The following is a 24,291-nucleotide window of genomic DNA, read 5'->3' as shown; positions in this document are numbered from 1 at the left end:
CAAGCAAAGGCAGCAAATTTGTCCTTCCTCTTTTTGTTCTATGCAGGCATGTGGCAGATTGGATGATGTCCACTCACCGTGGTAAGGGTGACCTCCCCACCTTCCTTCCTCCCCCACAAGCTTCATTGAGATACAACTGGCATACAACATTGGGTGAGTTTAAGGTATACAATGTGATGACTTGCTACACATATATAAAGAAGTGAGTGGTGGCGTGGAAAAATACTAAAAAACAGGGATCCCTGGGTGGCGCAGCGGTTTGGCGCCTGCCTTTGGCCCAGGGCGCGATCCTGGAGACCCGGGATCGGGTCCCACGTCGGGCTCCCGGTGCATGGAGCCTGCTTCTCCCTCTGCCTGTGTCTCTGCCTCTCTCTCTCTCTCTCTCTGTGACTGTCATGGATGAATAAAATTTAAAAAAAAAATTAGCCTCAAATGTATTCTCCAACAAAGGAAATGACCTCTGCTTTGTTAAAGAAGAAACCTTTAAAAAAAAAAAATACTAAAAAACAAAGGACAAAGATCTTCCTTTTGAGACATTATTGACATGTACATATTTCAAACTTCAGTCTTTGGGGCATTACACTACCTTCAAGTTTTTGCCATGTTTAATACCAACCCAATTATTATATTTTAAATATATTTTTTAATTAATTTGCTAACTTAATTAAATAAGCTTATGTATTCTAGTCTTGTACCTATAAAAGAGAAAGTATTTATAGAAATTAAAAGCAGTCCATGTAGACTTGTCCCTAAATTGTTTCAAAAATCATACATTTTTCTTTCCCAGAGATGATCCCTAACTCTCAATATGGCTCCCTTTGAAAAAGCAATTAGAATGTCCCCAACCTTGACCCAGTGATCTATTTCTTCCTCCTCTGGTCAGCCTACCCAGTATTGCCTATGACATCAAGGCTTACTCGGGTTCACTCATGACAGGATTTATTGCTCCTTAGGAGGAAGCTTCTTAATTGTTATCACTAAAATCAAGTGATCTGAGAGGTAAATTGTCACTGATAGACATACCTGAGAGTGCTATGATATGTAGATAAATGTTCCATCCTTAATTTTGATGCTTTTAGCCCTGTCATTGTGAGCTGGTTATGGTCAACAATAAAGATATGATCTTTTTTTCCCTTTTAAAAAAACATTTAAATCCAATTAGCCAACATATAAGTATATCATTAATCTCAGATATAGTGTTCAACAATTCATCAGTTGCGTATAACACCCAGTGCTCATCATATCATGTGCCCTCCTTAATGCCTATCCCCCAATTACTCTATCCCTCCACCCACTTCTGATCCATCAACCTTCAGTTTGTTTCCTAGAGTTAAGAGTCTCTTATGGCTTGTCTCCCTCTCTGATGACTTCCCAAATAGTTTTCCCTCCCTTCTCCTATGATCCTCTGCACTGTTTCCTATATTTTACATATGAATGGAACCATATGATAATTGTCTTTCTCTGATTGATTTATTTCACTCAGCATAATGCCCTCCAGTTCCATCTGAGTCAATGCAAATGGTAAGTATTCATCCTTTCTGATGACTGAGTAGTATTCCATTATGTGTACACACACACACACACACACACACACACACACAAACACGGCATCTTCTTTATCCATTCATCTGTTGATGGACATCTTGACTCTTTCTACAGTTTAGCTATTGTGCACACTGCTGTTATGAACATTGGGGTGCAGCTGCCCCTGCAGATCTCAACATTTGTATCTTTGGAGTAAATACCTAGTGGTGCAGTTAGCAGGGTTGTAGAGTAGCTCTATTTTAACTTCTTGAGGAACCTCCATACTGTTTTCCAGAGTGTCTATATCAGCTTGCATTCCCATGAAGTGTGCAAGAGGGTTCCCTTTTCTCCACATCCTCCCCAACATTTGTTGTTTCCTGAAAGACATGACCTTCAAAAGGTGAAACGAATGTTTGAGAGTCTGGAGAATAATAGCTTCCAAGGCAGTCATAACAAGGTCAAGCCATGAAGAATAGGTGAAAGAGTTTAGACAGAAGAAGATTCTGATGAAGAAGAGCCTTCCAAAAATAGAAACTTAATGACTGAGGGTCTCAATAGTTCAGAGTTTGCTTCAGTCTAGGCTTTGATGATTGTTGATTTTATAACTTCGAGCAAGTGTACTGTACTTCCATGTATCTCAGTCTTCTCATCTGTAGAATGTGGAAAATAGCTCTCATCTCTCTCATAGAAGACTGAATGGAAAAAATATGCATGAGCAAAGTGTTTATTGGAGTCCCTGTCATATAAGCAGTGCTCAGCAAAAAGTAGATACTATTGTAATTATTATTATTTGATATTATTATGGTATCAAACAGAAGATCCTGGAATTCAAATAGACTGCACAGAACGCTAAAAGCAACCAGGAAGCAGTATCTGCCAAGATGAAGACGTGCCTGCTCCTGTGGTTGCTTGCCAGTCTCTCTGGATGCCTACAGCCAATTGTGACGGCTCTACTGGAGGTGTGTGGGGTGCTGGGGCCTGGTGGTGGCGGTGCTGGTGATGACTCACTGCACAGTAGGACGTGGGAGATAAGGGGGTTATTTTCCTGAGACAGGTTCCAGAACAGAAGCAACTTTGCCTCCAGGAGACACCAGGGTGGGGAGGGGCAGACTGGCAACCGTGTTGCTGTATCTCCATGGTTGGCTCAGCCTCTCTAGGAGAGAGAGAGAGAGAGAGAGAGAGAGAGAGAGAGAGAGAGAGACATGAAGCCCAGGCCACAGTGGCTATTCACAGAGCTCATGTGACAGCTCTCACCTAATCTGAATCGTCCCTCCTACCATTTTCCTAGAGAAGCATCAGCCCAGAGGAAAGAAACGTGGAGGGGAATAGGTGCGAGGGAGCTAGAAGTGCAAGGTTGATCATCTGGGAAAGGGGAGATAAAAGAGAAGGTACAATTGATTTATATCCAAAAAGACAGAAAACTTCTAAAATCCCGAGTCATCATTTCAGTCTCAAGGTGATTCCTATAGCAGCCCTTAACCATGATCCTCCTTTCTACCACAGGCATCACCATTCTCCTGGTCATCCAGAAACAAGCTATGATGGCCATCTGTGTCTGTTACACTAGCTCCCTCCTCCCCAACTCCATCAGCTTCTGTGACTTTATTTCCTCCCATAAAGTTTTTCTGTCCATGTATTTACATCCCCTGCACGGTCGCCCAGGGCCAAGCTGTCACTTCCTAATTCCTGTACCACCCAAGTATACCAATGTATTTCTCATCTCTCATCTTAATCAGTCCAGATCCCCAGTACCATACCAGCTTTCCACAGCTGCAATTTTCATCATGTTAAATTCTTCCTCAGAAGACTTGAATCTCTCCTTTTGTAACGCCCAAAGTCCTGACTTTTCTTCATGACTTTCATGATACTCCATATTATGGCCTCCATAGGCATGTTAGCTGTGTTCCACTTCACTAACCATGCCCGGGGCGGGGGGGTGCTTACCTCCATCCCAACACACACACCATCGCCCAGTGCTGATGTAGGCAGGAAATACTGCTGAGGTACCATGAGAGGGATTATCCTATTTTGCCTGGGATGGGAAAACAAGGGACAGAAGTGAAATACCTTCTCTCAGAAATATGCTCACTGTGACCACAGTGAGATCTCAGTAGGATGTGGGAAAGACAGTTTCTGACCTGGAATGCAGTTCATTCCTACACATATTTATAAAGCATCATGGGAAGATACGAAGGAAAAAGGGACACCATCCCTGCCACTAAAGATTTGCAATCACTAGGGAGATGAAGACTCAAGCCACCTGTGGAAGAGAACACAGAATCAAAGAGTCAGTAATGCCTCCTTCTTTTGTAGAAGGTACGAGACCCCGTGAAGTGGGCAAGGCAAATATTAGACTCATTTTCTAGAGGATAAAGCTTTCTTACCTGCTTGAGAATTTAAGTGGCTTGTTTATTGTCACAGGACTAATAATTTAGCAGATCAGGGTCTCCTGGCTGTGCAGTCCTCTGCCTGCAGACAGTGAAGTTATGACATACTCTGAGAGCCATCAAGCATTCCCAGGAGCTGTGAGAGCTCTTGGCTAAGGTGGCATTTACCTGCAAATTGAAGGATCCGGGAGATTTCAATCATAGGAGAAAGGAGTGAAGAAAGAATATTCCAGAAATAAAGAAACTCCATGAACAAGGGCACAGAGCAGGACAAGAGGAGCCACCCAAGGGCAAGATGGCTTGGGGAGTGAAGACTCCCTCCCTTTGCCTCCCCTGAGAAGCTGAGATAAAGGAGGAGGAGAGGCCTGAGTGTCTCTGCACTGATAAACAGACTCCACCCAGAGGCCAATAGCATGGGTATGGGGACAGGAGGGTCAAGTGGCAGAAGTGCCCCTTCTCCAGGACAAATGAACTGGGGTGGGGGTAGGAGGGAGGCCATTTCCTGAACCCCTGTTTCCAGACTCAGCACTTAGGGTGGAACCAGCAAGGCTTCCGGGAGCCAGAGGGAAGTGAGAGACGGCAAGTCCCCTGGCAAGTCCCCTGGCAAGTCCCCTGGAGAAAACCCTTCCCTTCTGGGGTCAGATGCCTAGGGTGGGGGAGGGGATGAATGGTCCCTTGCGCTAGTGCCCTGCCCCCCACTAGAGAGGAGGGAATGTGAGGGTTGGAGAGCAGAAATGGGAGAGAAGAGGAAGGTATCTGGAGAGGGAGGAAAGTAGGGGTGCATCCAGGGGAGGGGCCCCTTCTGAAGCCCTTCTGGGAACACTGCCCTGGATGATAGCGCCTGTGTGACGGGAAGTGTCAAAACGACCTGATATAACTCTCTTTAATGCACCCCCTTCCTGAACCAGCTTCTCTCCCCTCCCTCCTCCTCAGTTCAGGAGGGTGGAGACCAGAGTGGGGAAGAACCCAGGCTGGGGGAATGAGCCAGCCAAGTGGAATGGGACCTCCCTGGAACCAGGAGGTAAGTGCCGTCCTTGACCCTTGTGGGGCCGATGTATGACATCCCTTCCAGCCCTAGCATCCCACAAACTCTCACCCCTCATAGTCTGCTTGGTCCCTACCCAGAACAGGTGGCTTTCTTGTTTGCACATCCCTCCGGGTGGTCCGAATAGGGCTGGGTTTAGGGAGAAGGGGAATTTTCTCCCCACAAAGGGCCCCTGGCACTAACTTCTTCCTTCTCTCTCCTCTCCCCTTCTCTTCCTCACCCCTCTGTCCCAATCCCCTCCCTCTGTGGTTTCACTTCCTGGTTCCCTGCACAGAGATCCCCAGAAGGAAGGCTGCCCACTGAACCGGGCGGACGGTGGTCCACAGTCAGGGGGGTGCTGATCGCTGGGCTGCTCTTCAGTGTGCTCCTTGGCTTCTCTGTGCTTTTGGTCTACGTTTTTCGGAGCTGTGGCCCTAGTAAGCAAGATCCTGGAATCCTCCAACCCAGTCAGCCCTTCCTCCTCAGCCGGAGGCTTCATGTTCCCTGACGTACTCACCCCTGGTCCTGTCTGACCGTCTCTTTCCTTCCCCACTCTGGACTTCTTCCTCCCAGTCCTGATCCGGGGCAGTGTTAAGTCCTGTCCTTCTCATAGGGTCCCTCTGCCTTTTCCTCACCAGGCAGTCCTTTGCTGAGCCCCTTGGGGGAGCCCTGTCCCTTTCTCTCTCCCTCTCTCCCTCTCCCAGTTCTGAGCTTTTCCCCACAGGCCCCTGTAGGACGCCAGCATGTTGGGACCTCCTGGCTCGTTACTTGGCCTCTGGGAACACCAGTGTGGCCCCCTGCACCGATTTCTTCAGCTTTGCCTGTGGAAAGGCCAAAGGGACCGATTATTCTTTCCAGGCCCTTGCAAAGGAGAACAAGGATCGACTTCGGAAAATACTGGGTGAGGCATTCTGGGCAAGTGGGTGACCCTGAGCCTAGAACCGTCTTGCTGTCCCAAACCTGTGTGGTTGTGAGACCCCTGGTTTGCTTCTCTTGTCACTATGGCTTGCACCTCAGTACCTCCCCTCTTCTGGTCCCTCTCATCACCTCTCCTTGCCTGCTTACCCATGACTACTGCGTTCTCTTCAAGCTCTCCCTCTTTGTTATGGCTCCCACTGTGTCCCCTCACACCTGCTGCATGTAAGTTCATGTATCCATTACTCTCAGCCGCCAGCCCCCCACCCTGCTTGTCTCCCAGAGCCCCTGTCAGTGTCACCCTCTCCCTCTGGACACTTCTCCACTCCTCTCAGCATTATCTTCTATTCTCCATGGAAACCTTGGATCTTGGTGTGCAAACTCCACTGGAAGAAATGGGATACTTCAGGCTGGTTGGCTGGGGCGATGTGGCCAGTGGGGTGAGAAGTTGGGGAGACAGGGGTTATCTGGCTGTGTGCCAGGGAATAGATCCAGACAGGCACAGAGGGTGTGATGGAAGAAGAGAGGGCCCACCTGAAGCCCTGGGGTACAGAAGAGGCCTGTACAGGGTGGCTATGTGTGGAGAAAACAAAAGAACTGAGAGGAAAATCTGAGGACGGAGCTGCCACCATCTGGGAGGTTGGAAGTGGGTCCCAGGAAGTTGGAGGATGGTGGTGAAGATGGGGAATGAGACGGGGGTACTACCGGCATGTATTTCCAGCATAAGGGAACCCAGGGAGTGCAAGGCCTTATCCACTGGAATTTGGGACAAATTAATGTATTCCCCCACACACCTCCGCCCGCCCCCCCCACTGTCCTCCTTTTTATGAAGGAAGAGTAGAGGCAGACATTCCCTTGGTAGAGGGCAATGCTTCCAGTCAAGGCCCAGGGATAGAAAGAAAATGTATGCTGAGAATGAATGCTGTTCCCCACGAGAGAGGGAAGGGTTTCGGGGGCTAAGGGACAGGTGGAAGGTATTACAGGGGGACTGATTCCAAATGATATGCCTTTAGGTTATTGCCCTGTGTGTGTGTGTGTGTGTGTGTGTGTGTGTGTGCGCGCGCGCATTTCCTGGGGTCTCAAGCGAGGGTCTGGACCCTGTTTCTTCTCCTTGCTAAGCCTTTCTGGATGAGTTTTCCTCCCTCCAGTCCCTCAAAGTCCTCCGGTTTTCCAAATGCTTCTAATCTCTTCACTCACCTTCCCTCTACCTTCCACTGCACCCTTTCTCCTGTACCCACAGGTGCTCCTAGATGTTCCCATCTCCCTTCTCTCCCGTGTCTTTTCCTCCCTGATTCTCTTCCATGTCTCCTTTATTTTTCTCAATCTTTCCCACACTCCCTCTCCCTGCACTTGTTCTCCCATCAAGCTGATCCAGCCCTCCTGTCTTCCCCACCCCTGCATCCCTATGTTCCTCCCCTTCTTTCCATTTCCTGGGAGTCTTCCTTGTCCCACCTCCCTCCTCGGTTCTATTCTCCTCTAATTCTCTCATGATTCCTTTCTAGAAACCCCAGATTCTTGGAACCTGGGCTCTGGGGAAGAGAAAGCCTTCCAGTTCTACAAATCCTGCATGGACACGGGTGCCATCGAAGCTGCTGGGGCTGCCCCCCTGAAACACGTCATTGAGGAGGTGAGACCCTGGCCACTAACGTTTCTAGATACACAACACAAAGGGCCAATGTATGCTCAGGGCTGCCCTCCTTTTTTTCTAGAAAGGGAGGGGGTATCTCTTTCCTAGGGATCTCCAAGATCCAGGAGGGAGATGGAAATGGCAGCACCCTTTGGAAGCATGAGGACCCTGGGTGTGGTAGAGAAAGGACAGAGGTGGAGCCTCGAGGGCTCCAAGCACTCAGAGTAGAGGTCAGGAAGTAGCAGCTGTCTGAGGAAGGGGGGGACAGGTCTCCCAGGCCATCCTCCTGTGCTGAGCCCTGTCTCTCTGCTTCCCAGCTCGGAGGCTGGCGAATCTCCGGTAATTGGACTTCCTTAGACTTTAACCGAACTCTGAGCCTTCTGATGAGTCAGTATGGTTATTTTCCATTCTTCAGAGCCTATCTGCAACCTCGTCCCACCCCTCCGTACACGCCAATCATCCAGGTGAGGGATGCACTGGCAAAAATGCAGTAAGACCTGGGTCTGCCTTGAATTCTAGCCTAGCGTCTTCTAGTGGAAGGTTGTGGGCTGGAGAGAGAGGACAAATGTGCAATGTAGAAAAGATTCCTATCTTGAGGGAAAACTGATGCGGTATTCAGGGGCACTAGGCGAAATTAGGGAAAGGAGCAGTAGAGCCAGTCCAGAGAAGATAGAAGTAGTTCCTATCTTCCATACTGCTTATCTGGATTACCCCTATACCCTCTTAATTAGCCCCCTTATCTCCAGTATTGCTCTCCTCTTATCTACTCTTCATTTTTGCTAGAGGGACCTTTCTAAACCAAGAGCTAATTATGCTATTGTCTCTGTTTAAATGCCTCCAATGCCTCACCAGGTCATCGTGATCTAGTTCTTAATCCTTAGCAAAGCCTTGCAAGTCCTTTTGTGATCTGACCCTTACACACTTTTCCAACCTTATCTTCTGTCCCATTCCTTGTCCCCTTTAAACCTCAAGCCACACTCCCTGACTTACAGCTTCAAGAATATCCCTCAATTCTTTGCATATATTACTCCCTTTACCTATGACACCACAACCTCCCAAGCTCAGCCTGGAAAACGCTTACATATTTTTCAAATTTAGGGTTTATTATTATCTCTTCCAGGAAAGCATCACTGACATCATAGCTATGAGTTAGGTATATCCTTCTGTCCTCCCACTTTCCAAGTTCTCATCATTAAACACCATGTTAAAGACCTAAAGAACAGGACCACACCTTATTCACCTCTTGCTCAGGACCTAGTACAGGGCCAGGCATCTTGAGGCCCACAGCAGGTGTTTGCTGAACAAGTAAATAAATAAAATTTTGAGGGAGATCGGTATTGTAGTAGGCAATGCAGTGCCATCTACTTGGCCCCTGCTCTTAAAACTTCCACAAAATTATACGAGGATGAATATACCAGAAAAGCTGTTGTTAAGCAGTATGAGGCATTCTAAAATTCAGTTCTAAAGAGTATTCTCAGGAGCTTAACTGGTGTGGCCTTTAGGGAGTAGTTAAATATCTGAAATGGTTAAGAAATGGTTCAGAGAAGGGAGAATTTGAGCTGAGCCTTGAAACATGGTTGAATCATACAGCTGAAGGTGAAGCTAAGGGCATGGGGAGGGCTTTGGGAAAGTCCTGAGCTAAGGCAAGAGGTTAGAACAGTGTGACTCCTCTGTGGGGTCAGTGAGAAGTCTGGTTTGTTGAACAGAGGATTTGGGGGAGGGGTGAGGTGCAGTGGGAGATAGATAGGAGCAAGGCTGAAGAGGTCAGGTTGGGCCTGATTATTCCTGGCCTAAAAAGACAGATGGAGGTGATCACCTGGACTCAATAGAAAAAAAAGAACTATTGGGTCCCTTCAAATATGATGGCTATGCACTGCCCTTAGCAGAGGCAGCAATTTTGGAGGTCAGTCTGGAGGTGTTGAAGAGTCTAGATGAGCATTTTGGAGGTTCTGAACTAAGATGATTGGGGTAGAAATTGAAAAGGAAAGCCAGGCATGAAGATTTAGGCAACTTTATCCCTGTGGTGATGGTCCATGGTGATTCTAGAGGACTCACTGGCTGATTGAATGCAGCAAATGGAGAAGTTGAGAAATGACCCCACAGTCTTCATGTGCTGTGAATTGGAGGAGGGTGGTCACCATCAACTGGATACTGGATGGACTCTGAGGGGGAAAATAGGTGGACAAAATGGACTGCAAAGGGAGTACCTCCACAGGGGCCTGGGGGCCGGGAGGGAGCGTCAGACTAGCATGGTTGAGACACAGTGGACAAGGGAGGAGCATCTTAGGAAGCGGAGGGTTGTCATCGATTCCAGAGATTTCTGAGCTCAGAGAATAAGGAATGGGAAGACACCATTAGGAAGCTTCTAGAAGGGAGTATCAAAATGGTTTTGGAAATAGATTATACAGAGTTTAAGATGAAGGCAACAAAGTTGAAGCAGGCACACAGGTGATTTTTAGTTCTTCAAAATGTGAACATAGAATCCACATTTCTAAGGAACCAAGCGAAAGATTTTTCAAGGTAGGGGGAAGTATACAGCTCAAGGTGGGGATGGAATATTGAAGTCAGTGCAGAAAAAGGCAAAGTCTTCAGAACAGAATCAAGGACATGTCAGGACTAAGGTGGGGCAGGTGAGGTAAGTGGCTCACTTACCTGTGTGCAAAATCAAAGAACATATCCAAAACAGTAATCAAAATAAATATTCTAATAATATTTTTAAAAAATCAAAGCCAGTGCAAAAATTCATGATAAACAAAATATCAAATTTTTGTTCATTGTGGATTTTTTTTTGAAAAGATACCTTTGTCCCCAAAACGGGCCAAAATTTTACTGTAGACTTTTAAAAAAATCTTTATTTTTTCTTCAAAAATGGATACAAAATATACTTTTGATTTTCAGAAAAAAAATCCAGGATGTACAAAGTTTTGTTATTTTAGTCAGTGTGGATTTTAGCATTGATTTTTATTCTTAAAATACCAATTAGAATATTTATCTTGCACCTGAGATAGTTTCTCATTCCCTTAACTCTAGACCTGGCCTTAGCATAGGGGATGGCTCCCTTCAGGACATGGATTAGTACACTCCTCTCTTGCTGAGCACCCCAAACTGGTTGACATACCTACCGTGTCTTCATATTTCCATATCTAGACTCTTTTTCCCCCTGCCCCCTGGCCCCAATCCCTTACTTTCTTTGTCCTTCCTGCTCCTTCTCTTTGAGGCCATCTTTTGTGGTACATTCCCCTTCTCCCCACACCTGTCCTCTCCTTCCTCCATGCTCCCCACTTCTCTCCAGTATCTCTTGTGTCCAGATAGACCAGCCAGAGTTTGATGTTCCCCTCAAGCAAGAGCAGGAACAGAAGATCTATGCTCAGGTAAGATGGCTCTGTGGACAAAGGTCAGGTCCTGACCTCTGATGCTCAGAGAAAGGCAGGGGCCTCTGGTGGCTGTGACTGAGGTTGCCCCTCCCCCAGATTGTTCGGGAATACCTGGCTTATCTGTACCAGCTGGGAACCTTGCTGGGAGGAGACCCAACCAAGGTGCAAGAACATGCCTTCCTGTCCATCTCCATTACCTCGCAGCTGTTTCATTTTGTGAAGCCGCTGGAGCAGCGACGGGCACAGGGAAAACTCTTCCACATGGTCACTATTGATCAACTGCAGGTGCCTTGAACCAGGGACTGGAGGAGGATGGGCATGAGGGCTTCTCTCCCAAACTTTCTTGATCTGATTTCCTTTCTCCTCATCCCCTAATTCCTTTCCATCCCTAACATTCCTGGCTCTATCCCTTCCCCTAACGATCCCCTTCCCCATTCCTTGTCAAACCCTGAGGGAGGGGGAAACCCCTTCTTCTGCCTCCTTTCCTCAATCCCATCCCCCTCAGCCTTTGTGTCCCTCCTCTAAGGAAATGGCCCCTGCCATCGACTGGTTGTCCTGCTTGCAAGCGACATTCACACCAATGTCCCTGAGCCCCTCCCAGCTCCTCATGGTCCATGACCTAGAGTATTTGAAAAACATGTCTCAACTGGTGGAGGAGCAGCTGTCAAAACACAGGTTCGCCTCAGGTGGGATTGGGGAAGTATGAGGGCAATGGAAAGGGTCTCAGGACCTGGAGGCCTCAGGGACAAAGGAGATTATGAAAAAAATGCATGTTGGTAAGGTCCTCCCAGGAAGATGGAGGGTATCCTCAGACACACAAGGGCAGAGAAGGGCTGGGGTGCATGGTTCAAAAGGGAATGGAGGGAACAGGAAATATGAGAGGCTTGGGAGGCACAGGGAAGGGAAGATACACATGAAACAAGGAATATAGGTGCCCAGCAAGATACAGTGTTTGCTGGGAGTAGAACTCAGCCCATGAAGAGCCTCAAAGCTATAGGAGATGCTAGAAGGCCAGTCACGAGGGACAGTGAAGGCCTATGTGTCTTGTCAGCAGCTGGAAGGTACGGGCAGGAGGTGGAGGCACATGAGGCCAGTGGAAGGACGAAGTGAAAGCTGGGAGTTCTCTGCAGGAAGAGCTGGGGGAGAGGCCATTTCTCAGCTGTGGGAGGATTCTGAGGCCCTTGTCAGTGAGGCTCTGTGTTGAGCTGCCATCCCCAGTGCCTGTGCTGCCACTATCTAAAGACAGTAGCTTCTTCCCAGGGCCTTGGTCTCAAGGCCCTTCTTCATAGTAACTCAGTGGCAGCAACATCTAGAAATTCTTTGTGAAAGAAGCAAGAGCCGTTCTTGTGGATGTGAGCGGGTTTATGTAAGGCTACAGAATAGGCATAAGTTGAACTGAGATATCTTGCTCGTAGAAACAGATGAATCTGTTGGTTAAATTCTTTAAGTCCAGTCTTCCTCTAGCCCACACCCTTAACTCCCTGAAACTTGAGAAGTCACCTCTGTATCTAGTTCCTTCTACTAGTATTTTCCAGCTCACACCAAGAAGAGCTCTTTTTGACCTATTCCAAGGTCAAGCTCTTATTCTCTATAGATACAGAAGAGAAGGGCCTTCCCCTCGGAGTATCGAGGTGACTATACAAAGGGAGACTGTTCCTACGGCATCCCCAGAGCCCTGGGTATATGTGTCCATCTCTTTCCCTCCACAGAGACTTTTTGCAGAGCCACATGATCTTGGGCCTGGTAAGGACCCTTTCTCCAGCCCTAGACAGTAAATTCCAGGAGGCACACAGATCGCTGATCCAGAAACTGGGGGAGCTGACAGAACGACCAGCCATGGTGAGTAGAGGAGATGAATTTTCCCAGATTGGGGGCTAACAGAGAATTTGCCATTTTGAGGGATAAATGTTGGTGTATCTCTCTCAGGGAGAAGGCATGAAGGCAGTGCCCTTCAATGTCTGGGTTTCCCATAGAAGCAGACAGGTTGGGCATATGGTACGTACATTGAGGACTGAGATGCCAGGTACCAGACATTTAGGCACACATCTGCCTATTTTTATGGCCTTTTGCTGAGTATTAGGGTATAAATATAAGACTAAAATTACCAGCAATTGCTTTTCCTTTGTCACGACCTTTAAACTATTTGCCTAGTTATCCAGAGCTCTGTGATTTAAGGATGTGGACCTAAGGCTTAGGATTCACTGGGATGCAAGACATGAGTAGCAAGCAGTGATCTTTCCTCTGTATAGATGATTCCAGTGTTTGATGTTCAAATGTGTTTCACAAAGAGTTCATCTCTGACATCCAGTGTGATCTGCTGGGCCACAGCATGGGCTTCATGGTCCAGATCTTGATTTATCTGAGATAGCAGCTGTGTAGCAGACCCACTAACAAAGTCTACTATGTCACATAAGATGTGGAGAAACTCCTTTACCAAGACCTTTGAAACCCTAGGTCAGACACATCCAAATACAAGTGAAAGTATCTAGAATATTGGATATGCTTCAACCTCAGTAAAGGCCTCAGTGTAGTCTTGAAAATCACTGGTTTTCTTTTTTTCTTAGTAATTTCTGGACTGTTTCTGTGTCTTGGAGAAACTCACTGCTTTGGCAACCTGAAATCTCTGTGGAATTCGAGAGGGGAAATGTATGGACAGGGACTGGGAAGTAGTTATAGAGTACTGAGAGTAAGATATTTTTCCAAACCTCTTTAGCTATATATGAGTTGATTTAATCCTTGGACAGATTTCATGAGGTAGGCACATCATCTTGTTGTTTTATCATGGGGAAATTGAGGCACAAAGGCTATATAACTTGCTCAAGGTATTATAGCTAGTAAGTTGGTAAGAGCTAGGATTTGAACTCTGATAGTCTGGCTCCAGGCTTAATCATTGTGGTAAGAAACAAACAAATAAACAAAAACAAATGACAACAAAAACACTCCTTTTTGGGACTTTCACTCAGGTGGGAAGTCCCCAAGAAGCTTCTTCCCAGCCTTTCTCTTGACACAGATGAAGCAGACAGAGCTCCACCTCTTAGTTGGCATTGCTACAAAATCCTTGGCAACACACTGCTTCCTGTCAATCCCAGAACCATGGTCTGATGGCACTTCTTGAAGGATGTAAGTGTGCCAAAATTGAAATCACACTTTAAAGAACCTAGAAGACTTACAAATTGCTAAAGTTGCCATCCTTTATATACTTATATACATCCTTTATATCCATTATGTCCATCCTCATATATCCATTAGGATTATAGTTGTCCTTGGGCTTGAAAGATGAGTCAGGTTCTACCAACAAACAGAAAAAGAGTAATAACTAATGAACAGTGAATATTATTGTACGTCAGGCACTGCTTGGAATACTTAGCAGTAAAAAAAACTGGACGCTTTTATTTAACCATCCAGAAACACTCCAAGGTCCTCAGAAAGGGCAAGTAACTTTCCCCAGACCACACAGCTCATTAAGTGAAGAAACAGACTCCAAAACAGAGCTGCCTCATGAGGCTGTTTTAAATTATATACTACACAGGATTTGAGAAATAAGTGGGTAGGAAAACAGAAAATGGGTTGGAAAATTCTTTCTACAAAGGTCAAGATAGTAAATACTTTTGGTTTTGTGGCCTATACAGTCTGTGTTGCAACTGTCCGGCTCTGTCCTTGTAGCACAAAAGCAGCTGCACATGGAGTCAATGAAAGGGTGTAGCTGCGTTCCAGAAGGACTCTGGCTCATACAACAAACACTCAGAGTTCCCAAGAGGGAGGTATGAGGGAGTGTTTGAATGGCAGTGGGATCTCTGTTCAGGTAGTAGGACGGGGGCAGTTGTCTAGAGAGTTGAAGGGGTTTTCTGGCAAAGAAAGGGACATCATTTCATTGGGACAAGGCACAGAGCAGGCTGGCTAAACTTTGGGGGCCATATGGGGGTCCCCCACAGTAGCTCTGGCTGAGAAGAGATGATGAGGCATATGTGGAAGGTGGCACAGAGAGGCTGAAGGGAGGAAATCAGAGAGGATTGCAGGGGGCCCCCAAGGCCCAGTAGGCCATAGAGAGTGGGACTTGGGCTTTCTCAGTATGATATGGAGGCCTACAGAAACACTGATCTGTTTTATGTTTCAAAAGAATGTATTTTGAAGGGAAGTAACAGGCACTCTGATAGATGTGTGCTGTGAGAAAGAGAGGGGACTCAGATACCCCCGAGGCACCAGCCTTGATGTGACCGAAATTTGTGGTATAGCCCAATGGTCATTAATTGCAGATTTCTAACCATATTCTTTGGAATGAATTCTAATTTATAGTGTCCTAATCCAGAAAAACTAGGTCTCATTATCTGGCCATATTTTGTTGAATAGTTTTGAATATGTAGTCAATGAAATGGGTGTTAAACCAGGTCTTTCTCTTATTAAACTTGAAAAACTGAATTTGGGGAAGTAAAATCACCATGTCATATTCGTACCTGTTAAGTGAACCCTTTCTATTCAGCCCAACATCCTGCTTCGTTCAGATAATTTTAGCGTTGTTCCAGTCCTCTGCTCTATTACCTTTCCCTCCCCACTGTTGGTCATTTGCAGTTTTATTTAGAGTATCTTCCATCTGGACTATTATTAAAATCCCAAAGAAGGAAGAACAGCAGGTCAGGTCATTGAAGACCTAGCTATAAAGTCATCTGTTTAGTTATGCAACAGATTTTACTGAGCACCTACTATGCACCAGACACCTCTCTCAGCACTTGGAATACCACAGGAACAAAAGACAAAAGCCCCTGCCCTCAGACACTTAGATTCTGATAAAGGAAGACAATAAACTAAGTAAATAAAATATGTTCGGTGGTGATTAGTGTTACAGAGAAAGAAACCAGGAAAGGGAAAGATGGTGTGCTCGGTGGGTAGGGTGTCGCAGTTTTTGGGAGGATGGTCAGGGAAGCTTATGTGGACTTGGAATCATTGGTCACTGATGTTTTGTTATGACTCAGCCAGCTAAAAGGCCACACAAATGACATTATCTTCCAACACAGATTTCTGCATCTCATTCACACGGACTTAATTTGTGGTTTTACCAAATGCCTACACAAAACCAATGGCAACACAGTAAAGGAGTATATTTGCAAAGTGCTTTCAATGCGTTCTTTCACGTGGTCTCCCAAGCGACACAGCGAGGGAGGCAAGACAGGTGTCACTCTCCTGTGGACCGCTCGTGTAACCGAAATATAGGGAGTAAGTTAATAATCCACATGTAGTAAATGCTGAATTCTCTGTTCAGAGAATTCTGGTGGTTCCTTGAGGATGAATCTGGCCAATAGATGTGTTTTCTTAGTCTTTTTTTAAATATTTATTTATTTATTTATTTATGATAGAGAGAGAGAGAGAGAGAGAGAGAGAGAAAGAGAGGCAGAGACACAGGCAGAGGGAGAAGCAGGCTCCATGCAGGGAGCCCGACGTGGGACTTGATCCCGGGTCCCCAGGATCACGCCCTGGGCCAAAGGCAGGCGCTAAACCTCTGAGCCACCCAGGGAGCCTCTGTTTTCTTAGTCTTAAAGCTTTTGACAAATTTTCAGTTCATCACCAACAGTCAAAAGTTAGGAGATGGCATGCCGATAGTGACACTTCAAACATTTCTGTGTGCTTGTGTGATAAATGTGAAGCTTAAGCAGCACCGGGCTAGCGTTCTTCAAGAGTCACAAGTGACAGGGGCTGAGTGATAGTTTTCCTCAGCCAGGGTGTGCTCTCTCTACCCATTGACCCTTGTCCCTCCATGTCCCTTGGGTCTGATGCCAGCTGCTTCTCACTTATGCCACCATGTGGGCCCTATCTGAGTTCGTGACTCTTGGTCTCTGGTTATTCTAGTTTGGTGAAGCTTTTAGCCGGAAAAATTGTTATTATTTTGACATTATTTGCCCTCAGTGATCCTCAAGAATCCCTTAGTAGTTACATGCTGTTTCTCAAGTGTTCAAGAATGATGGGTTTAATGACTCATTTAGAATTTTGTGTAGAAATTAACGTTAAGGATTCCTGGCTGGCCTGTAATCTCTAAAATTTACTTCCCTCTATGGCAAATCAAGAAAATTTTTGCTTCCCTCCAGACTCCTAGAATTTTTTTTCCTGATTTCTATTATTTCTTCAATATTATTATTTGTGGTTCTAAGGTTATATCCGCAACTTATCTTCTGTTCCCTAAAATTAACCTACTGAGCTTTATTGTCTTGAGTTTAAAGTATTTCTTTCATCTTTTATATTTTGGCAATGATTTTTTTCCTCTATATTTCACTCTCCTTCTCTCTCTTTTTAGAGAGAGAGAGAGCACACGGGGCAGGGGAGGGGAGGACGGGCAGCAGCAGAGGGATAGGAAGAGAGAGAATCTTAAGTAGGCTCCATGTCTAGTGCAGATCCCATTGTGGGGTTCGATCTCATGAACCTGAGATCATGACCTGAATTGAAATCCAGAATCAGACACTTAACTAAGCCACCAAGATGCCCCTCTTTTTCTTTATTTGTAATATATATGGTATGCTCTATTATTCCATGTCTCGAGAGATAGTTCAGATACTTAGAACCCCCAGTAGATGAATATATAAGCTCCCACCCCAAGACCTACATTTATTTATAGGTTCTGGAAATTATTTTCCTGCTCATGGAAGATGTGTCCCAGCCCAACCATGACCAAAAGAATCCCAGAGTTTCACAAGCGTTTAGCAATGGGTAGTCTGAAGTGGCCTCTATGCTCTCCAGGAACCAGGTCAGAGCCTGCCGGGGCTCAGGCTATAGAGACAGTCATGGAGGAAACAAAAGCTGTTGGAAAAATAGGCAGATATTACCAAAAGAGATCAGGAAACAACTCAAGAATCAGGAGGTGTGTGGAATAGGCAGGCAGATCACAGTACCAAGCTCAAGGCTGATGTGTTTGCTGCTACCCAGGGGGTGGCCCCTACCTCCCCTCCACCAACAATTCCCCAAGGCAGTCTCAGATTCAGGCCCGTCATCAGGAGGCCTGTGGAAGACAGACAGACACTGTAAGTGGCCAGCAGAGCCTGCCATTGACCCAGTTATGGCTGTCAGAACCAGGTTCCCTTTCATCTTTACTGGCGCCTTTGTGTTTTAGAGCTGCAACTAATACATTATAGAAAGTGGCTGAGGGATCCCTGGGTGGCGCAGCGGTTTGGCGCCTGCCTTTGGCCCAGGGCGCGATCCTGAGAGACCCGGGATCGAATCCCACGTCGGGTTCCCGGTGCATGGAGCCTGCTTCTCCCTCTGCCTGTGTCTCTGCCTCTCTCTCTCTCTCTGTATGACTATCAAAAATAAATAATTAAAAAAAATGTTTAGAAAGTGGCTGAGTCCTTATCCTCACAAGAGGGGACAAGAACACACAGATGTGGGCAACTGGGTTTGGAGCAATGTCCAAAATGGTGAATGTCCGAACAGGCAGACCCGGGAGTGTCTTCTTCAATGATAACAATACTGGCCTTCCTAGTCTGTTTCCTCTCTTGTGGGAAGCCCCTTAATCTCTCTCTCCAATCTTGGCACCAGAAAGCACAGTGGCAGCCTAACTACTTTCCCTGTGAGGAGAGCTGTAGGATCTATAGGAATGAAGTCTTGAGGATTCATCCCACTTACCCCAAATTAGCGTATTAGCTATTTTCTCAAAATCCTAGCTTGGCCATCCCCTAGGCCAGCTCTCTCACCATTGGCACCTTGAATGTATTTCCCAGCTGGCCTTGTGTCATCCCTGGGCCGACTTCATGGCCGCCCCTCAGAGCCATCCGTGCCCACCGCAAACACCTCCTCAGCATCTCTCTCTTATGTTGCTTATTTTTTTCTGTCCCCATGCTAAGAACACCCCAGTTGCCAAGGCCCTACTGAGTTTTTGTCTAACCATCTGTCCACCTTTGAAGTTGACGATATGTCCCTCATCTCATCCTATTTTCCCTGTTTTGGCCAAAAGTTTTTTTAGCTCTCTGAATTCATGTTTAGTCGTTTCTTTTGTCCACTTCTCCTACCAAACAATATGGTGTCTAAAACCCATTTTCAGTCTGATCATCTTCTTTTTTATAAGACAAAGTCCTACTATGATCCACGATAATCTTTGGGAGAATGGGGAAGGGCAGCAGAAAGAAGAGAGGAATTACCTTCTCCAATTTCCATTTAAGCAAAGAAACACGGGAGGGTGGCAGCCGTTACTGGGCTACCAGCATGGTGCATGTGGTGGGTGGGGACTGGGTGGCCAACAGACCTGCTGAGGTGAAAGGTTTGGTGTGTAGTCCTCTCCTATCCGGGAGCCTCTCTGTTCCCCAGAGGGGTGCCCCTGAGATGACTTGCTTTCAAATTCAGTAGTCAATAAATAAGGATGATTTGCCTAATCCAAGCTCACAGGATAATCCTGGAGGACATAAGCCCCTTTTATTACCAAGTAGCAATAGCTCCATGTTTATCATTGAAGAGGATGGTAGAGATGAGACAAACCCAGAAAGACTGGGAAAGAGAGCCTCCTCTGGGGGTAAAGGTCTAGACAGGCCTGGGGAGCTGGATGAGGAATAACTCTTGACGGGGGCCATTCATTCCAGCTTTGTCTCCGTAGCCAGCCCGCCCTCGATGGATGAAGTGCGTGGAGGAGACAGGAGCCTTCTTCGAGCCTACCCTGGCTGCCTTGTTTGTCCGTGAGGCCTTCAGCCCAAGCACCCGAAGTGCTGTATGTGAGGGCTCTTCCCCAGCCCATGTCCCTCCACCCCTTCCCACTCGGTCATTCTCTCTAATTCTATTAACTGTGCCCTTCTCGATGGTCTGGATGGTCAGGGAGTCAGGCAGTCAGAGAGGGAGAGAGCACTGTGAGAGAGAAGCCAAAGGAGGCCATGCTGCATCCCTAGGGTTTGCATTGCTTCATTGCGGGACACAAGTTGTGCATAATATGCAGGGAATTTGGACAAGTTACCTAACTTTCCTGCCCTTGTGTTTCTCCAACCATAAAATGAGAAAATTGCACTCCATGGCCTCTAAGGCTACTCCCTGTTTATCTATGACTTTTTTTTAACAGCGCAGGAAACAACATGAAAATGGAATGATATAATCTTAAAAAGTGCAAGTAAATGAGTACTGAGTAGTCTTTGAGTGCCTACCATGTGGCTGATACCCTTGTAAACACTTTGCATGAAGTACCTTAATGCCTAGTATTATCCTAATTTTAGAGAAGACAGAACCGAAGCATAGAGAGGTTAAGTAATTTGCCCAAGGTCACACAGCTATGAAACAGTAGAGTCAGGATTTGAGTTCAGGCTTCTGATAACATCATCCATTTACCTCTATCGAGAATGGACACAAACAAGATGGTAGATGGCTGGGGAAGTAGTAACTACACAGTCCGTTATGAAGCTGGGAAGACTTCAGCTTGTTGGAAAGCTGAAATGCCCAGGAAGATGGAGAGAGGAGATGCAGGCCTTGATAAAGAGAGTGTGAGGACAAGAGCCCTTAAGGGCAGAGAAGGGAATGATGGTCCTCTTCCTCTTTCTGCTTTTTGAGTGGATTGGCTGGCCGAGGGTAAGGATGGCATCTCCCTCCCCCAGAAGGCTGACATCTCCCTGCAGAAAGGAACGGCCTCCCTGTTGACTCTCAGGAGTGACCAGCTCCACCTTCCCTTTCTGTGCTTGGCACCTCTTGCTTGGTCTCTGCAGATCTCTGTGCTCTGGGTTTCTGGTCTCCTAGTAAACATTACTTTCTACTCTCTTTCTCAGAGATCTTTCCTCTTCTCTGGTAACTTCTTGGGGCCAAGGCCCTTCCTAGTGGCCCAGCAGGCAGGACCCCAGACCAAGGCTGACCCTGATCCTGTTCCTCTCTCCTGGCCCCTTCACAGTCCATGGAACTATTCACTGCAATCAAGGATGCCCTCATCAGTCGCCTCAGAAGGATTCCCTGGATGGATGAGAAGACCCGGAAAGAGGCCCAGAACAGGGTAAGTACTGGAGTGAGAGACAGGAGTAAGCAGGGGTGGAACTGGGTATTGGATCCAGAGATCACACTGGTGGGAGGAGAGTGCAGAGGCCCAAGGACACATGGCAAGTGTAAGCACCCATATGCCACACACATACCCTGGTGAGGATATAAAAGGTGGGACCAGGGCAGTGAACATGAGAGATTTCCTCTGATAGACTTGGGGTAGCTAGGTTTCTTCTACCTTTTGTGTCTCTCCCCAGGTAACCCAACTGCAGGTGAAGATGGGGGCCCCAGAATGGGTCCTGGAGCCATCACTGGCCAGACAGGAATACAAGGATGTGGGTCCCTGCCCTTGCCAGCTCCTCATTAGTCCTCAGCTCCTTCTCAGCCCCCTGACCAGCCTGAGTGGCAGACAATCTGTTTACCTTGGGTGATTCTAACTGACCCCTTCCTTGCCTTGGTGTTGGCTGGGTTTTATGGGTGAATATCCACACTGCGGGTCTTACCAGCAGAAGAACAGAACCTTTCAGGTCACAATGAGTGTGTGTGTGTGTGTACACATGCATTCTTGTGACTTGCCTGAGTGTGTTTATCTGTGCGCTGATTCGTGTGAAGCCTGTCTACACCGACATATGGTGGTGTCATTGTGCTGCTTTCCACTTTACTATGGGCACCTGTATGTCGGGCTTATCCGTCGGTGTTCAGATGTACCCAGCAGGGTATGTCAGTGAGCATCCGTATTTGTCTCTGTGTGTCCGAGTCACCTCCTGCCTTCTCCCAGATACAGCTTGGACCCAACTACCTGCAGTCCTTCCTGAGCTGTGTCCGATCCCTCCGAGCCAGAATTGTCCAGAGCTTCTTGCCCTCTTTCCTCTACCACAGGTATAAGAGCAAGGGAGACACAGACTGCATCTCAGAGATGTCCATCCGTTCAAGATTAGCCGGGGAGAAAGCTGGAGGCTTGGGGAAGCAGGAACAGTGACAGTAGTTGAGAGGGACTTCATATCTCTGGTGGCCGGGACCATAAATGATGGAGCTGGTATTCATATGTGCTCTTCCCATAGGTGGCAGGTGTCCCCCTGGGGGGTCAATGCTTACTATTCAATATCTGACCATGTGGTGGTCTTCCCAGCTGGACTCCTCCAACCTCCATTCTTCCACCCTGGCTACCCCAGGTAGGGGCCATTCCCTGAGGGGTGGGGGGCAGGGGATTTCCCAAGTGTATGAGCAGATGTTATGATGGATGGGACCTGTGGTTGGAGAATTGGGGTCAAAAACGTTGAAGGACTCTGGGAGTAAGACAAACGTTTGTCTCCCTAGAGCCGTGAACTTTGGAGCTGCAGGCAGCATCATGGCCCACGAGCTGTTGCACATCTTCCACCAGCTCTGTGGGTAACAATGGGCCATTGGGAGGTGGGGCCATTGGGAACCCAGGGGAAGGCCCCAAAAGAGGCCAAGAGGAGGCGAAAGGGAGGGCTCCGGGTGGGAAGGTTCTGAATCCTTTGCAATGCTTCCGGGGGCAGTGCGGCCTGTGGTCGCCCCTTGTCCTCATCCCTACACCAGGACTCTGGCTGTTTCTTTACCTGACTCTGTTTTCAACAGTACTCCCTGGGGGCTGCCCAGCCTGTGACACCCGTGCCCTACAGGGGGCGCAGCTGTGCCTGAAACGCCACTATGCGGCCATTCCCTTACCCAGTGGAACCTCCTTCAATGAATCTCAGACGTTCCTGGAGAATGCGGCGGACGCTGGGGGGCTGGCCATTGCTCTGCAGGTGACTCCCATCCCAGGGGCCAGGGTCTGCCATTCCGCATGCAAACAGTTGGGGGTCTTTTCTCCCCCACAGATCCCTCTTTTCTAGGATATCCATAAATCTCACAAGTACATCTTTCCCTGGCTTAGCCCAGTGTGTCTGTGCAGAACTTGGGCAAAAGGGACACGAACAGGTTTTGGGTATTGCGTGGGGGGCATCAGACTTCCAAACGGCGGTGCGTCTGGAATCTGAGGGCCCCTCGCCATCCTGCCCCCATGTCCAGGCATACAGCAAGAGGCTGTTGTGGCACCGCGGGGAAACCGTCCTGCCCAACCTGGACCTCAGCCCTCAGCAACTCTTCTTCCGAAGCTACGCTCAGGTAGGCAGCCGCCACCTCTCCCCACGGCCTGCTTCACGTCAGATAAGCACCCTACTGATCATGCTTAAAGAATGGCTACTCCCGGAAACGCCTTCCCCCAAAGGGTCCCAGCCCTCTGCCACAGAAGTCCCCATTGTCATCTTTTCATACATGCCACTTGGGCCATCTTTTCATATTACTATACATTCTTCGACCAAATTCGACACCCTCCTCAAATAAAACTCCACTGCCAAATCCCTCTCTGGGATGAGCCCAGCTCAAGTGAGCCTTCACCAGACTGTCTATAGACCACATTCCTTGTCGGAGACCTTGCCCCAGTTGTCGTCCCCACCTGACATAGTGCCCTAAGTACCATGTGCTCCCTCAACAGACATTGCCCCCACTTCCTCAGGATGCTCAAAGGTCCCCTTACAGAGTTTGTTCAACAAACCCCACTTCTCAGTCACTTACAAATGGTCCGATCGCACAACCCCGGCCCTTCCTTGCACACCTCCTGCCAGAATAAGTGACCTACAAATGTGTTGTCCTACCCCTGCTCTCACCTCTGCCTGCTGTCTCTAGTCACCGTCTTGACACCAGATCTGCCTTGTGCCAAGGCACTGACCCCGATCTACCCTACGACTCTGCTCTTCTCCTTACCCTGTGTGTACCTCTCTTCCTCCACAGGTGATGTGTAGGGAGCCGGGCACCCAGGAGCCTCATAATCCTCACAGCCCTCCCACCCTTCGAGTCCACGGGCCCCTCAGCAACACCCCTGCCTTTGCCAGACATTTCCACTGTCCACGCGGTGCCCTCATGAACCCCTCCAGCCGCTGCCAACTCTGGTAATCTGGCTACCATAGAGACTTCACTTCGGATGTCACAACATCTCCCTGCTCCATCCATGGAATCAGGAGATAATCTCCTTTCCCCATCCCTTCCAAAAATAAAAGCTGGCACATGGCATAGGTCTGTCCATTAATGACTCTTTCCTGACATGTTCAATGCCTTGAAGTCAGAAAACATAAAAGAAAAGGCCAAGAGAGTTCTAGAGACACAGGAAGAGGAAAGGACTGATGACTGGTGAACTAGTGGGTCTAAAGGTCAGTGGGCCACAGGTCTGGCGGTCACAGGGACCAGTTAAGAGACAAAAGGGCTTTGGTTAGGTCTCAGAAAGCTGCCCCAAGTGTTTTCAGGATTTTATTGCTGTTACTCTTATTGTTGCTGCCCTCTTCCCCTAACATGCTGTCTGGAGCAGAGCCAGGAGAGGCTAGGGAGAGAGAAGGGTGTGGGGTCTGGTATCTCCAGCCCTGGGAGATGGCACTCAGAGGGTGGGGAGCCAGTCAGGCTGTGGCAATGGGCAGTTGAAAGGGTCTCTCCCTTTGCTGCATCCTGAGGTGAAGAGCTACTGGTCAGAGGCAG

At 47.6% G+C, this 24,291-nt stretch overlaps 1 protein-coding gene across 5 annotated transcripts; it reads left to right on the top strand.

The window, feature by feature from the left end:
* The first annotated feature begins 4,612 nt into the window (after positions 1-4,612).
* Positions 4,613-23,829, top strand: KEL (Kell metallo-endopeptidase (Kell blood group)). 5 transcript variants are annotated; one of them, XM_041750962.1, is made up of 19 exons: positions 4,625-4,932; positions 5,231-5,372; positions 5,660-5,836; positions 7,353-7,477; positions 7,795-7,816; positions 7,893-7,941; positions 10,770-10,848; positions 10,948-11,136; positions 11,378-11,526; positions 12,561-12,690; positions 19,415-19,525; positions 20,681-20,779; positions 21,021-21,098; positions 21,542-21,642; positions 21,825-21,935; positions 22,081-22,148; positions 22,363-22,532; positions 22,795-22,890; positions 23,557-23,829. In XM_041750962.1, exons 1-19 carry the CDS (start codon positions 4,798-4,800, stop codon positions 23,716-23,718), a joined length of 2,193 nt encoding a protein of 730 aa, XP_041606896.1. In that variant the 5' UTR covers positions 4,625-4,797; the 3' UTR covers positions 23,719-23,829. The 5 variants fall into 5 exon arrangements, with proteins under 5 accessions (XP_041606899.1, XP_041606896.1, XP_041606895.1 ...); XM_041750961.1 differs by having other exon boundaries at positions 7,795-7,941; positions 10,786-10,848; XM_041750963.1 differs by lacking the exon at positions 10,770-10,848 and having other exon boundaries at positions 4,626-4,932; positions 7,795-7,941.
* Positions 23,830-24,291: the final 462 nt, after the last annotated feature.

This window comes from Vulpes lagopus, chromosome 4 (assembly GCF_018345385.1).
Source record: "Vulpes lagopus strain Blue_001 chromosome 4, ASM1834538v1, whole genome shotgun sequence".
Taxonomy (NCBI): domain Eukaryota; kingdom Metazoa; phylum Chordata; class Mammalia; order Carnivora; family Canidae; genus Vulpes; species Vulpes lagopus.
This window is presented reverse-complemented; position numbering and strand designations above follow the sequence as displayed.